This window comes from Chelmon rostratus, chromosome 1 (assembly GCF_017976325.1).
Source record: "Chelmon rostratus isolate fCheRos1 chromosome 1, fCheRos1.pri, whole genome shotgun sequence".
NCBI lineage: Eukaryota > Metazoa > Chordata > Actinopteri > Chaetodontiformes > Chaetodontidae > Chelmon > Chelmon rostratus.
The window spans coordinates 10,099,001-10,115,217 of NC_055658.1; the positions used below are offsets into that span (position 1 = coordinate 10,099,001).

General features: G+C 41.9%; 1 protein-coding gene across 1 annotated transcript in view; it reads right to left on the minus strand.

Moving 5' to 3' along the window:
* The window catches only part of nfatc3a (nuclear factor of activated T cells 3a), a 67,096-nt gene that overhangs the window by 4,164 nt on the left and 46,715 nt on the right, over positions 1-16,217 (minus strand). The window contains exons 7-9 of the mRNA XM_041963636.1: positions 15,149-15,204; positions 14,885-15,011; positions 11,776-12,858 (exon numbers count right to left, since the gene is read on the minus strand). Of these exons, the coding sequence (XP_041819570.1) occupies positions 11,776-12,858; positions 14,885-15,011; positions 15,149-15,204 (1,266 nt within the window). The remainder of the gene's footprint in view (positions 1-11,775; positions 12,859-14,884; positions 15,012-15,148; positions 15,205-16,217) is intronic.

The following is a 16,217-nucleotide window of genomic DNA, read 5'->3' on the forward strand; positions in this document are numbered from 1 at the left end:
CAACCCACTGTGAAAAACATGCCATTGAGCCCGGAGTGGCACTCAGGCACAGCGGGTCACTTGCTCCAGCGACTCATTTCAAGCCTGATTTTAAATAAATAACAGACAACTCTTTTCACTGTGCTGCTGCCTGTTTTTCAACCAGCGTGTGTGATTGTTTTACATCTGCTGCCTCCATTCACACTGGGACCACAAGAGACGCAGCGAGGAGCTAGTAAAAAGTGCAGCCGTGAAGTCAATCAGCTTCAAATACTTTGACGTGGTGAGGAAGACATGAGGACAGACAGGCAGACTTTCATTTGTTTGGAATTCGTGGAAAATGTGATGCAAATGTTTTTTTTTCCCCATACATGTATGTCAGTTCATTTTTAATCCCGTTATTTCTTTAAGAATTTTTTTTTAAGTGTTTCAGAGATGATGCTGACAGGTCAGAAAGACAAAGTGCAAAAATCAGGCTGGTCAAACTGGTTTGGGAGGGTGCAGCAGAGACCTCTGGCCCAGTTCGACACTGGGCTGATTTGCAGGCAGACCTGTCTGTACATGACATGTCAAAATACAGCTCGGCTCCTCTCCGCCTATTCCTGTCCACTTGTTGTGCACATGTACGGTAAAATCTCATATTCCCCAGGCCATAATCAACACATGTATTACTGTAACTCAATGTAAAAAAAAAAAAAAAAAGAGCGGGCAGGGGGTGACTCAGTCAATGATGAGCAAACAAACCCAGCCGAGTGCTGAAATATTGAAAATGATGACACACTGAGTGAAACGAACGCTGTTAAATAAAACAAATGTATTCATTAAGCAGCACGGCTCTCAACGACTTTGTCAAACGTAATAATCCTCCCAACTGTGGCGTTACCTTCCTATCTGTTTCACAATTTCACCGTCTCCTCCTCGAACTGCCGGCAGCTTTTCTTGTATGTTAATTGCAAATTTCTTGCAGTGTTTTTGACAGGGCGGACAGTTTTCATTTAGTCTACATTCTGTTGTTTTATTTGTGTTTTCTGCTGCTTGCTTTTGTGTCTGGCCACCATCACTCGCATCATCCTGTTCGCGTGGGAGGCTCTTCCTTTCCCATGTCAACCATGTTCACACACAGTCACACTCACAGCACCACCACGCACTTATGAGACTACACCAAGACTACGAAAGGAAACATTTACCTTTGTATATATAACACTGAGGTCTAATATACAACTAGTTAGGCAGCTTATTGATTTTGTCACCCAATTCCGTGGGTGATCTCTCAGACTCTATTGAAGGTTGTGACCTTTCAAAATACTAGTGGTGCAACTGTGCTCGAAATAAGCAGCATCTTAGAGTCTTTCGAGGACCATCAGAGCAGCTGTATCGATGAAATGAAAAAGCTGGTAACTGGGCATCTTTTGACCAACCTCCACACTAATTTAGCGAAATTCAGCAAAGAAATGTTTAAGATTTCACTTGTAACACATTCAATACAGAACACATATTAAAAATACCTTATATGAGGCTATATTTTTTTAAACATGGTCTGTATAAGGCTCTAATTGAAATCAATGTCCTGGGTCAATCACAGAGCGATGTTCACAAGCCTGCTATAGTCTCCTGCACAGCTGAAATGTTACGTGCTAAACTCTGTAGCTCTGTTGACTGATGGGAGTGACTCTGCTCTAACACCACAGGAATATGAAGCAACGAAGTACGAAAGACCGACATCAAGTGGGTGTCTGCAAAAACATACCATTTTCCGCTGAACTGATTAGATTGTTGCAGAGGCAAACATCTACCATCAACTGATACACAGAGACACGGAGGGCAATCAGCATGAAACAATCTGAAAACCCATGACTCAATAAATTCTAATTCTTCTCAATTTGATTCACTCAGTTTTCTCATAAACAAGGTGCCGGAAGAGATTTCCCCACACAATCTGTCTGAACATTTTCGTTAGGCTTCACTCTCGATATTACAGCTGTGCTCCATGTAAATTTGGATGACACGATTTAAAAAAAAGAGTGAACTTATTTTGGAAGTGAATTTCCATCTCAGTTTCAACAGACAACGGAAAGGAGGAAGCTGCACCTTATTCTTTGTTGTTTTCCTTCTGAATGATGTCAACAACTTACTGAGAGAGGACTTAATATATATGATTATTATCTCCAACAGTTTCTCTTTATGGTAAAAAAAGTTGAAATCATAGAAAAAGTATTTTACATAAAACCACAGCTGAATTTTCCCACAACAATGAGCAATAATCTATGCTTCAGACATAATCATTCATTTAAAGCTAGAGCTCCACACATCAATAATGCAGAAGTGAAAGAGAGTTTTGAGTCGAGCCGAGCCTATGATGAGTTTCATATGCTGATGGTGTCTTCTCAGATTTACTGGTATTGCTCATGACAGTGCAACAGAAAGACGGTGATTCAGCGCTGCCAGCCATAGTAAGCGTGGCTATGAATGGCTCAGCCGGAGGGAGATCCTCTGGAGATGACTGGGAGGGGGGCTCCCTTGTCAAAATATACATCTGCACTCAGCCCACTGCTAGTACTACAACTACTACTACTACTGCTCTCAAGTAGACTTCCATCAAATGGATCTTTCCCCTGCATGCTTATGGCTTTAATGCTCCATGCATGGAGCACTGGGATGAGATTGAGAAATTGAAAAAAAACAACAGATTAATAGCACACAGCAAGTGAAGTCTGAGTCCTCTATCATCTATACAGTAAAATGTTGGTTTAGACAGCTTTTACCCATTCAGCCTGCAGCCATCTTTAAATCATGCATCTAGTGGCCTTCCTGTTTTTGGACATTTTATCATAAATAACCCTGATTCCAAAGTAGTGGACGCCTGAATGAAACAGAATGTGATGACATCTACTCAACTGAATGCAGTACAAAGACAATATATTTAATGTTTGACCTCATCAACTTGATTGATTTTTGTAAATATCTGCTTATTCTGAATTTGATGCAGCAACATACTTCAAACAAGTTGGGACAGGAGCGACAAAAGACAGGGAAAGTTGTGGAAAGCTCCAAAAACACCTGTTTGGAACATTCTACAGGTAAACAGGTGGATTGGTAACAGGTGATAGTATCTTGGTTGGGTATGAAAAGAGCATCCCTGAGAGGCTCAGTCGTTCACAAGCAAAGATGAGGCGAGGGAAGTTTATAACAACCGCCTGTTTGCAAATGGCTAAATTCTGTCTTACACAGCGTCCCACTTTTTTGGAATCTGCGTGGCACTGATCTTTAGGACCAAGCAGCTTCTTGTTTATGAGAAACTGCAGGGGAAAGAGGCGGAAGGCGTAAATCTCTGAACTAGGTTAGTTTGAGTCACTTGAATTAATTATCATTGTAATAAATGTGTAAGAGAAAGATAAAACCAAAGAAGTCCTTTTAAAAAACTGTTATCCTAGAAACAAATTTATCATCAAAGCTACATACTGTATGTGTGTAGTTTCAATTCCCGCAGGAGTCCACCGAGATCGGGTAATCTCGTGTCTACATTTCTAAAGTTAATGTCAGAGAAGGTACGCTGAAAACATTTCCATAATGCGAAACAGAAGTGAAACAGGCAGATGGACATTAAGTACGATAAACACATCTACTGTCGAAATGGAAAATGGGTAATTATCATAACCCTGTGTGACACATTGAAAAAAGTTCCCTGACCCAGGCTTGAAAAACATTACTCTGGCAGAGCAGCTTAAGAAAATAACTTGAAGACAGACTGATTCTTGAGTCCAGTAAATGAAGACAACATGCCACAATGGAAAACATTTGTGCACAGGGAACAGAAAGAGGCAAGACTCGAGTCTGCCTGCAAGAGGGAATATCAAAGCACACAGTTTCCACTTGCAGGGCCCTGTAATGATACGCACACGTCTTCACAAAGCCTCAGGTACGAGAGAAAACGAGAAGTAAAAATCCACTGAGCGAACACACACACATACATACACACTGGAAATAGACGGTCAGTTGATGGAACTTGGACTGAAATCTTCCAGATCTGCCTCAATAAAGCTTTCTCTGCTCTGTGATCCTTTTCTGTTTTTCATTTCACTTTTGGAGCATGTGAGTGAGTGAGTGGGTGAGGGCAGAGAGTGCACCGGAGAAGCTCGGTTAAAATTCAGTTTCTCAAAGTCACTCATTTGTGTGAATCATAGGTGGATTTCCCATTTGATGTGACGGTAAGTGATTCACAAGACCTTTGATCCGGGACACAAAATAGCAGCTCTGATCAGCAGATGACCAAAGGACTTTAGGCAGGAAACCACTGGAGCTGCTACTTTGTTGGACTTATCAGCGGAGAGCATGAAGCTGATGAGCCTTTGGTGTCAAAACCATAATTACACCTGTTTTGTCCTGCCATTTAATGGATGCTGGTCAGGAGCTGCTAACCAAAAACACATAATTTGGAAGCACAATACATTTTTTCACTTAAGCAGAGTTTTGGTTAATGCCCCCTGCTCCATGTAGTCAATAAACAGCATTGTAGCTGCAGCTAACAATTATTTTCACTATAAATTGCTACGTACAAGCCCATGCCCTCAAATGGCTTAGTCCAAAATCCAAAGACATTCAATTTTACTGTCACATAAGAGAATGAAAAGCAGCGAATCCTCACATTTGGGAAGATGATATGAGAGAATGTTTTATATTTTTATTTGATCATCATCATCATTTGCTTTTAAAAAAGAAGAAGTTGCATTTTCCTCATATCTAACAGGGCATGTTGGCAACTTAACAGCAACAACCCAAGCTGACTCACAGGAAAACTGTTTACAGACACTCGCATACACACATTTCAGCAGCTCTGTGTTTACTAGCGGGAGTGAAATCTACTTCACCATGTCCTATCAAGTCCTTACTTGCGCGCCATGAGAAATGTGGGGACTAGTATTCATTTTCCAGTCCAACATCCAAGCTCGATGCTAGGCTGACAAGCACAAATCAACACTGACACTCGGGAACAGCAAGAGCAGCCAACAACGCAACCAACAGAATCTTGGTAAAGTCCCCATTAAAGACAGTGCTGTTAATTTTCCTGACAATGCGATAAGTGTGTGTTCAGAAACATGAACAAAGAGTTCATATGCTGCTCTCATCTCCACTGAGGGATTTCCAGGCTTCCCCTCCTCCTTCTCAAGAAAAAGGCAGCTCTGGCACTGTCTCCACACCAGCCTCTGCCAAGACCTCTGCATTACACTCTCTAAGACCTTAATTGTATGGAAAGATGACACAGAAAATCCATTTCCACTTGTTTCGGGGGAAAAGACCAGCAAATGTTTGCCATTGTTTTTAACGAGCAGCAGCAGCATTTGATGGAAATGTATTTTCCTCCCGCCGTTGTTTGTTCATGCCATTGAATCACGAGTTCTGTGTTATTTCTCTGTTATGGTTGGTTAATGGCAGCATGAAGCCTCTAAGCTGGTCCCGTACACACTTGCATGTGCACACAAACATGAAAATGGATATTTATTTCTGGTTGTTTCATAAAAGTAACCACAGTTAAATGAACTACAGATATGTTTACATTTCTTCCTCGTTATGTACACAGACATGAAAAGATAATAATTGTGGAAAAAATAGCTTGTCTGATGCAATGTCTCATGTGATGAATTCTAATGTTTCATAAAAGGGCTGCTCAGCCAGAATTGCCAAATATTCAATGCTTTTAACTCTAAATGTTTTACACGGTTGTCGAATGATGGTTGTTGTTGGTGATGTTGTGGCTATTAAATGACAATACATGACGCAGGGGTTCCTTTACAGTACGAAAAAAATCTGACCAAGTTCAAATGAACTTTTTAGGCCTTTCCAAAGGAAAAATGTGAATCAAGAAAATTTACAAAGTTAGACAACAGCCAAAGGTAATTTCCAAGTCTAATTTCATGTTTAATTTCATTTGAGAGTCATATTTCTCACCACCTGTCAAAGGTAAATCTAATATTCACTGGAGCTTTCTCCCTGGTCTGGTCGGCCAACTCCTGAGAAAAAGATCCAAGAGTTTTTTTTTTGGATTGCTAGATGTTGGCCTCTTCTCCACTCATTTGTTTTACTCATTTACGGCCCTTTGCCATTTTGCAACATTCAAGAAGTATACAGTACAATTAAACTGTGGGCAGAAAGCAGCTTCCCGTGAACTGAGAGTACTGGGATGTTGCTGTTGATTCTCAGCGGGACTGGCAGCGCCCACAAGCCTTTCCCAATTCAAAGAGCTCCTTGTTTTCACGTTAAAACAATAGTCCAATATGTTCGCTTTCTTGCAGAGAGTCACATGAGCTTTCATAGCTGTCTATCAAATATATGGCTGCAACCAGTAGCCTGCCAGACTTTATGCTAAGCTTATCTTAGCATAAAGTCTGGAAACAGGGAGAAACAGCTAGCCTGGCTCTCTCTGAAGGAAACTAAATCCACCTACCAGCCCCTCTAAAGCATTATCTTAAGCAAATTAACAAGTTACATCTCGCTTGTTTGCAGTCATTGTGCAAAGCTCACTAAACTAAAGCTAAAACAAGTTGTGGTTTTAAGGGGGGTCACCTGCCAGACTGTTGCCGGACTGTCAAGAGCAGGTGCCAGGCAAGATCCTTCATGAAGAGACTGCTTCCTGCAAAGCAGTAGTCCGGCACATAACACCCATAAAACCACAATGTTTTTACACTTGAATTGTATGGATTAAACAAACAAGACACACCATGATGTTTAGAGGCCTTTACTGGTAGGTACTGGTAGGTGGATGTTGTTACTTTTGGACAAAGCAAGGCTGTTTCCCTGTTTTCTTCCTTTATGCTACGTTAAGAAAACTGGCTACTGGCTACACCCTCACATTTGACATAGAGACAAGAATGGTATTAATCTTCTCATCTAATTCTGTGCAACAAAGCAAATAAGCAAATTCTCCAAAAATGTTCCTCTCCAGGCATTTATTAAACCCCTAATAAGTCATTTCTGTTCATCAAAATTACATATTTAGAAGGGTTTTCCATAAAAAAAAATCCCTTCATGCCTTACATTGGCTTTGGTGCCACTCTACACCTTTACCTTAAATAGTACGAGGGGATCTAAGCAGTAGTCCTCTATCTCCACCCACCCCCCCTCTGCTCACCTTTAGCTTCAACTCTGTTCATCAAACACACAAACCTATCCAACAAACTGTTTTGACTAATGTTTGCTGTAGCTTTCTTTGTCACCCTCAAGGCATATAAAACATCATGTCAAGCATTTGATATGAATCACCATGTAACTTGACAGGCTAATGTTACCTAACACAGATTTGTATGGACACAGTCAATGGATAAAACACAGGAAAAGTCAACTCCTCAACCCATTGGCTCATACACACTGTGTCCCCAGGATATATAGATGGAACAGCGTTAGGCTTCAATATAAGTTTTGTGGGAAAACAGCTCTCAGAAAAAGGCTCCTGCAGACTACAATTTGGATTTTCAGATCATTTTCAAGCAATGCATTGTTCACATGTCCTGTAGGATATAAAAAACACCTTATGGACATGTGAACAAGGTTAAAAACTTGATTTTAATTGGAGGAGGTCTTCAGTATTAAATGTTCTTCAAAGGACTGGAACATTTTTTAGAAAATGTAGAGTGCCTGTGTGCAAGTCTGAGTAACAACGATAGAGCCCATTAAAATTTTGATTGAGAAAACTGTCATAATGTCAACATGTGAGGAACAATTGTGGTGCACAATATGTGATGTCTCAGCTTTTTTGGCAATAGCTCCTGGACCTTGACGTCTATTTATTTGTCTGTGCACTTGTAAAGACAGAAAAACAGAACAATAAAAACACATATTTAAAAGATGTGTTCCCTGCACGGACACTGCCTTGTATATTTGATCACAACTACAGGAATACGTGTGTCACTCCCTGTGTGTGTTCATTTGTGCCATTACTGTGTCTGTGTCTCTCTCAAGGAGTGCAGGCGGCAGGGCTTGGCCTATTATTAACCCTCAAAGCCGTGCTCACAGTTTGAGGCAGCTGTGCATTTGGGCAAGGCAGGCCAAACAAAGACCACTTCTGTTGTGAACACACACTGCACGCACTACTGACACCACAGTAACTGCGTACATGCACACAAACACAAATGTGCAATCCCTTCCCATCCGTGCTCTGTAAACATAGAGATCGTCACATGCTGATTAATTAGTTAAATGCACAGTTCGGCAGCTAAGGGGCTTCAGATTCTGTCACCATAACAGCTGCAATCATTGTCACAGGAGGGCCCATTCTTCAAGTTACTACTGCGTTTATGGAGTAAGCAAACACACAAGTTTACAGGGATTTGACAAACCTGGTTGACATTCATACTGTGGATAGATAGGTATGGATGGATGATTTATTATAAAAACAGTGATATTATTCCATCAATCAGCCATAATTGCTTATCCTTAAGTCCTGTAATAGCAATAAAGTGAACAGAATCTATTTGTGTCTTTTTTTTGCCGAGGTACTGACACGCCACAGTCTCTACGCCACATGTGCCAAACAGTGACCATGAAAAACCCGTCTTTGATAATGTTTCATGATGGCAGCACCCAACCTTGCTCTGTTCTATTTTGATTCAGACATCAAAGCAGTAGAAATACACAAAGCTGCACATTTTAGCGACATTCAGTTATGTCCCACGCTGCTGCTGTTAAAAAGATCATTTTTTGCTTTTCCAGGTCATTGCCTTTGTTAACTTCTTGTTCTCCATTTTTCAATGCAAAACCTAATAAAAAAGCCTTGCTGTCAGTCGCCTGAAATTTCAAAGGAGCTATGTTAGATTTAATACACATTATTTATTTTTTCATATTTGGACCAAGCCCAGTTTCACTGTAACTGCACTACTACATTCAGTTGATATGGACAATTTAAATATTTACAGTATAAATTGTAAAAAAGCATTAAATCATCCAGTATTCACTTTACTTCATTCTCAGATGCCAAGTACATTTCAGATTGAATGTCTCGGCTGAGTGACCCTGCAGAGGGGTTGGATGCTGACCTTGTCTGTCCATCTGTCTGTCAGTCTGTCTTCTCACCTCCTGTGTCTCTTGCTTTGCATACACACAAATATAATACACTCACACCTAAACAACGTTAAAGAGATACAAACAAACACAGTATCTAACGCACATGCACACACACGTACACATACACACATTTTCATGGGGCACTTTTGGGGACTATGCATAGGCTTACATTCATTTTCTAGAGACTTACCCTAATCCTAACCTTAACCACTACTTAACCACTTGCCTAAACCTAACCCTAACCCTTCAACTGACTTGAACCTTATCCTCCCAAAAATCAGCAGTTTTCTAATTGGGGACAAAGCTTTTGTCCCTAGTTGGAAAAGCAGTCCCCAATTACCTGGTCTTGGGTCTGAAATGTGTCCCCAAAAGTACCCTGAATCAGACTCTCACACACAAACACACACACGTACATCTCAAGCCTGCTCTTGTCTGCGTCACTAGGGCCATCTGCTAACCAGAGCAGTTTTCTACACATTCACATTTGTATTCCCTCTCATGCCACTGATACAAGTCTGTGATACTACCGCAGTAGTACTGCATCTCATGTACAATGACTGTATGATATGCAAAATGATGATTCAATGATTCAAAGCTTTCTACAGGCCAGAAAACTGTTCAAAGGCAAATTCTCCAAAACATACATAATGTTTTACTAAAGGCTGGCTTATATCAGGAAAAATTGAGTGGAGGACAGCAGAAAAAAAAAAAAACAAGGCAGAGAAAATAGTGACTTGAAAGGAGTAAAGATGATGCAACCTCATTCTTCAGCGTCTAAAGTCTGTGTTAAAGAATGACGTGTTGGTGGCAGTTTTACTTGACTGCAGATCAGGAGGCCGGTTTCCTCTTTTCTAACCACATTAATCACAGTGTCATACACTGCCTTAAAATGTTACCTATGCATAATCACTCTTAGGCATCCTTCTGGATTATACTTGAGTGTGTAAACAGATTTAACCACTTTAAACAGCCATCTTTTATACGTGTATGTATATACATGTGAATCATTTATGCTATATGAATCTGTGTGCCTATATCTACATGTGCATTTGTGCGCATAATGATCTGCCTCTCTGTCAAAGTGGGGTTAATATGGTCTACTTAAGAGAGTGTGCTGCGACCTCCTAAAACTCAGAGCTGGGTGTAAGCTTCATGTTGCTACTTCACAACATGGCCTACAGAGCTGGGCTGGCACAGAAAGCTATTTTTAGCCACAGGCTCAAAGGGAGAGCTTACATTCCCGGCTGAACAGTGTCACTCACAAACTTTTCTCACACTTTTTTTTTTTTTGTGAGTGCGAGGGCAGCCAGCTACTTTCAGAGTGGCTTTGTGTCTGTCTCTGCATATGGGATGGGAAAGACAGACTGTATCTGTATTTTATGTTTTATGTGAGACATTTCAGAGTGAACAGTGTGCATACATTCATCCACATATTAGCCTATAAAAGGGAAAGACAGAAAAGAGAGAGGAAAGTTTTGTAATAAAGGTTTCTCTCACAAGGGTTACACATTTAAATGTGTGTTAGCGTGTGTGTGCATGTATTATGCAATGATGAACCTCAGTGGTCGTTGGTCTTTCACACATGACTTATTGACAATGGCCCTGCGTTAATTAGGCTCACTCTTGCTAGCACACAATATCACACCTCCCTGGACACAGCCTCACCAGGCTGTTTATTAACCCCAAAACTTTAGGACCCTCATTTGAACAAGGCACTGGGGTTACTAAAACCAAGGAAAGGTTCTGAACGGCAGATAAGAAGGTGGATGATTTAGAATAGTTTGGACACACACATTTAAGATAAAGAAGTAGAGTTCATGGATGAGAACAAAAAGCTGCTTAATGCACATGCTGACTTACAACATCAAAGTTCTCCTGAGCATGCTAATTAGTGTTGTTAACGCACCTACACACACGCTCACATACACACAAACACACAGAGGATGCAATTACTGCAGCAGTACACATCTGTCTTTGCAAGTAAAACAAAAAGATGCAATCATCTCCCTCTATCCAGTCCCAAGAAGCCAGAAAAACCCAAGGTTTAATTATTCTCCAAACTGCTGCCAGAGATACAGAAGCTTAGTGGTTTTCAAATAGGCTCTTTAATATGATACTAGAGTTATCAGTCCTATTGTGTCTATGTTACCCAATCCTAAGTAACAGGACCCCTCAGTAATGAACCTGTGTACAACTGTGTGCGGCAATGACAGATGAACCGCTATCACCATAATCAGGCATCAAGTTTTCAGCCCCTCCAAAATACAACAACTGGTGCTCAACTGGTATTGTTTTACATCATCAGATACAAATTTATCCTGACATACTGCAGGATAAATTTAATCCCTCAGCGGTCCCTTGTTTTAGACTGAAAATGAGATTAATCACAGAGGGGTCTGCTATGTAAATATGTCGTGTGAGAGGACAGGGTGAGGATGGAAAATGTGATAATGAGAGCAGATGGACAGGACTGACAACTGGAGAATGAGAGTAAGAGCAAAAACAAAAAGACACATTTAGTAATACAGACAGTGCAGGGAAAGGTGGATGGAGCGAGGGCCGATGTCCAATGGGTGTCTTTGTCTAAGGGCCAGCTACTCTTTTTAATTGTTTTAAAATGTGAGAATTGTTAGAGCACTTGCAACCAAATCTGAAGTGTCTAGTTCTGATGTCCTTGCCTGTTCTGTGAAAAATGCAAAACAATTTTGAAGTTCCAGAGATAAACATGTTCAATAATTATCTTACCATCATCCAGCGTGATGTCCTGCAGGCCGATGGAGCGGAACGTGGGCTCCCTGTCCTCTGGCTCCTGTTTGATGTTCAGCCTCTCCCCATCTGAAGGGAAGGGCCCTTGTGGACTTAGAGGGTGGACCAGAGGCCCTGCTGCCACTGGGGACAGGCTGGCCATGACCGGGCTTGTAGCCTGGGGAGAAGGCTGTCCTGAATGCTGCCCCAGTGGACTGCCACCAGATGTGGGGGAGGATGAGGTGGGAGACTGGTAGGGCAGTGAGTGGAGCTGAGGGGAGGAAGGCCCAGAGTGCGGAGAGGGAATCATACGTGGAGGAGGGGCGCTGGACGGTGTAGGGCAGGAGGCTGACCTCTGACTTACCGGGTGGTAGCCCATAGCCCTCTGAAGTTGGGAGGAGTGCTGTCCCACAAGGGGGTGGCCACTGGGAGAGGGCACCTGGGTGGGATTTGGGGAGCAGTGATAGCCTCCAAGTGTGTGTAGGTGTGTGGACGACGGTGTGAGCAGGGGTTGCTGGTTCTGGGGAGACCCAACAATGGGGTTGGTGGTTGAAGAGGAGGGCGCTGATGGCGAGGAGCAAGGGGAGGAGGAGTACACCATTCCCATACCCATTGGGTGTGATGCTGCACCGGGGCTGTGCTGAAAGGGCATCCTCTCATAGCCCTGAGGAGGAAGGCTGGACTGGCCATTGAAGGGCAGGCTATGACCGTGACTGTGGCTGTGCTGCAAAGGCTGGTAGGAGGGCCGGGCAGGAGCAGGATGAGGAGCTGGAGCAGAGTTCGGGTGGAACGTCATGTGGCAGTCTGCAGGGGGGTGGTGCAAACTGCGGCCCTGGAGGTGAGGCAGGTGCTGGAAAGACGGGGAGCCCAGGGAGGGGCAGGGGGCCTGCAGGGGTAGCAGACCAGGTCCAGAGCCCATGGCCAGGCCGTGAGGGGAGCTGGACAGAAGGTTGTCCGATGGGTGGCCCTGCTCAGGAGAAGGCAGCTGGGTGCGCACCAGACTGGCAGAATGTACCAGGGGCATGGACATAGGGGGAACTGCAGGAAGGTCCAGCTCGTCTCTGTGCTCCTGTTTCACCATGACTAAAGGGAGAGAGGTATACACAGAGAAAGGGAGGAAGACAGATATGATGAAAGAGGAAAGACAGACAGGATGAAATAGGAAAGGTACATTGTCAGTTACGTCTGCCAATCTAATACTGCAAGAAAAGAAAGTAAAGGCATGTACTCTATAAATCTGTCCGGTCACTACTTTGCAACAGTGAAAGTGTCACTGCTATTTTTGCTTCAGGTACTGTAGTTCAGTGACTTTAACCAACTGCAAAAAGTTGTTTCAAGTTTTCCTAATTTTCAACCCGACAAAATTCCCTCAATCTGCGGCTTTAAAGCTGAAATATGTCTCAGTAAAACCTGAAAAACTTGGTCATAAGAATCTCAAAGCAGTGAACAATGTATGAATTGTGAAATGGGTCCCCATCCAGATGAAAAAAGCCTACCTAAAAAAGAGTGACATTTTGATATAAATGGGGCCATTCCCTTTTACTGTGACAGCTCACAGCACTGCTACACCAATCGGTAACCTATTTCCCAATCTGGTGCCTTGTGACAGTGAGTTTTATTTTTATCCAGCTCTGAATCAGAGGGAGAGCATATGTTGTCAGTCCGGGTGCCATCATGTGAAATGTTGTGTGGGAAAAGGAGCCGAATGCCCCGCAGCCCAGATCAGACCGACAGAACAAACGAGTTCACCGATCGTGCCCTCTACTCACCCCATCATGCCTCTGGGATTGAGAGGCAAGGGGCATTAAAGGGCCAACCATTGTTAATTTTGGCTAAAAATGGAGCCATAGGGATTTCAAGTGCAAGGCAAAAGTAATGTACTGTATATTTAAATAAAGAACATAACTGAAGTTGGGGTGGTACTTCAAAAATAAGCATACCTATGTGAGGTTTCACAAATAGTGTGCCCCTCACGTTTGAAAAGTCTTGATGTCTGCCTGACAATGCAGGAATATCAAAATACTAAGCAAGACCAAAAGGCATTTTGTCCCCCAGTTTTCTTTATTAACATGTTACTTTTACAATTTTCTCAGAATTCATCCTTAGAGTGTGCCAGGGCCTCTGCAGCCCAGCCTACGATAAAACTTGCCACAATAAAGCAGGCAGTGTCCGTAGTGATACTGGTGGTGTCAGCGACCCAGCTTGACTGACAGAGCAGGGTTACTCTACTTTGCTCTGATTGGCCGCCCTAATCTTACAACGGTGAAAACAGGAACTATCTGTGCTGAGTGGGCGTGCTTGCAAACAGAAAGGCAGGGTGGGTGGAGGGGCATGGCCGCTTATATGCGTTCACACACAAACACACACACTGTTGTGGTGAAACTCAGGGTTTAGATGTGTTGCACAAAATGCTCACATGTCATTATATTCCACCAACGGTGTTTTCAGTTTGACTGGCTTCAAGAGGGAGGGAAAAAAAAAACGATAATATCAAATTGCAAGGTAGGAATTTGACTTGTATGAAAAACGTGAAGGAAACTTTCAGATAAAAATATCATGAACACTGAGTTTCCTTGCTGCTAAAATAATTATATCAAACCACAACTCAAGGTCTATGGTAAAAGTTTCCTGGATAGCAAAAGATTTGCATCATAAAACCCCATGCAAATACAGTACACACGAGAAAAAAAAAAGGTTGGCTTGGGAGTTTAAGTAGGCTTCACAAAAAAAACAGCTGGCAGGTGTTAATGTTATTGTTAGTAGAAGAGCCCCCTCTAAACCACAGCAATGCTTTCCTTGGTGAGAGAAATGGGGTTAGTGCAGCCCCTGTGGAGAAGTGTGCAACACGAGGAGCATGTTACAACTGTCTCTGCTGTCAGTCACACTTCTTGTCATTACCTTGGGAGATTAACTAAAGCAGGAAGCAACACCCCCGAAGGAATGCACAGTAAAGCATCTAGTAACAGCACAAGATTTCTCATACTTGTGCTCCTTCGTCTAACCTGTTTTGTTCCCCTAGAATCATCTTTTAAATGTAGCTGTTGTAAGTACAAAAAAAGAAGAAAGGTCTACAATTCCTCCTAAAAGTCGTGAGAACCTCTCATCTCACCTGAAAGATAAGTGAAGCGTTGTGATTGGCTCCTTTTCCTTTTGCCATTGCAGACATAGAACTGCACCTGCACAGCTGAGCCCACAGTCTTACTGTGGTAGGGAGGGACCTCCACCATGATGCATGACTACAAAAAACATTTCACATTATTTACATATCCTTATTGCAGACAAAACATTTACGTACAAAAAAATGCAAATATTTGAACAAAAAAAAATATTCAAGTGAAAATATTACAGACAAAATAAACAAACAACTACTTACTCCTTGAGATTTCTCACGGATTATTTTTGCCTCAACTTCCCATTGTGGTCGTCCATCTAGAAGGAATGAATAAGAACAATAAAAAACAAAATACATAAAACAGTGACAATTTTATGACCATAAAATATTACAAATTAAAATTAAAAACACTTAATTGTATATACTACAGTGAACACTTTCGTCATTCCTGCACTCTCATGTAACATTTATAAACAATTATTTGACAAACCAGAATATCAGAAAAAGACTTGAACAGCTCTCAAGCGCAGGTCTGACTAAAGACAGAGTAATGCCTGACTTTTCACTTGAATTGCTTACTAACACACAAGCAGGAATAAACTCAGGGAACTCAAGATCAATAAAGACTACAGTTTTAGAATTTAGACCTATTTTGAAGTATAGTGTGATATTTTTCAAAGTGACTTTTCTCATCTGGAGCAGGTCGCTCTATTTTCTATTTTTTTTAAGGATGATATTAGTTTACAGTGATTTCTCAATAGAGGGGCTTAAGAACAACACAAGGCTTCAAAAAGCACAAGATTTCAATTTGTTCCAGAGAATGAGAAGGGACATCAACATGACGTCATTTTTAAAGGCCCAGAAGCCCCATGGAGAAAATCTTAGCAGCTATTAAATAGTAATCAAATGTCTAAATATCCTGCTGTTTGTCTAGCCTGGTTAAAATTATGGAGAGAGCAGTGGAATAATTGTATTTATTTTAAAATGTCTTTACGTGCTGCCAGGTTTCTGGCTAGAAAACTTCCTTTCCAGTTTTCCTATGAGGGATCTAATTATTTGGCCAGACATCTTAGGGGCAGTGGCTTGAAGGGAAGCAGTTGGGGTGAAAACACTGACAGGCTTGCCGTGTGGCTGGAAGAAATCAAAGGCATCACAGCGTTGAGAAGAATAAAAATTTTGACAACAAAGTTAGTACTATGTAGTCTCTCAGCGGAGGCAAATTGATTTTGCAGTCATCTAGTTCATGGTGCTCACATGGTGGAAGTTTGCTCTGCACCTGCACGGCCTCTTCCTCTAAACCCAAATGATTCCCCCAAATACCACTGTCAGA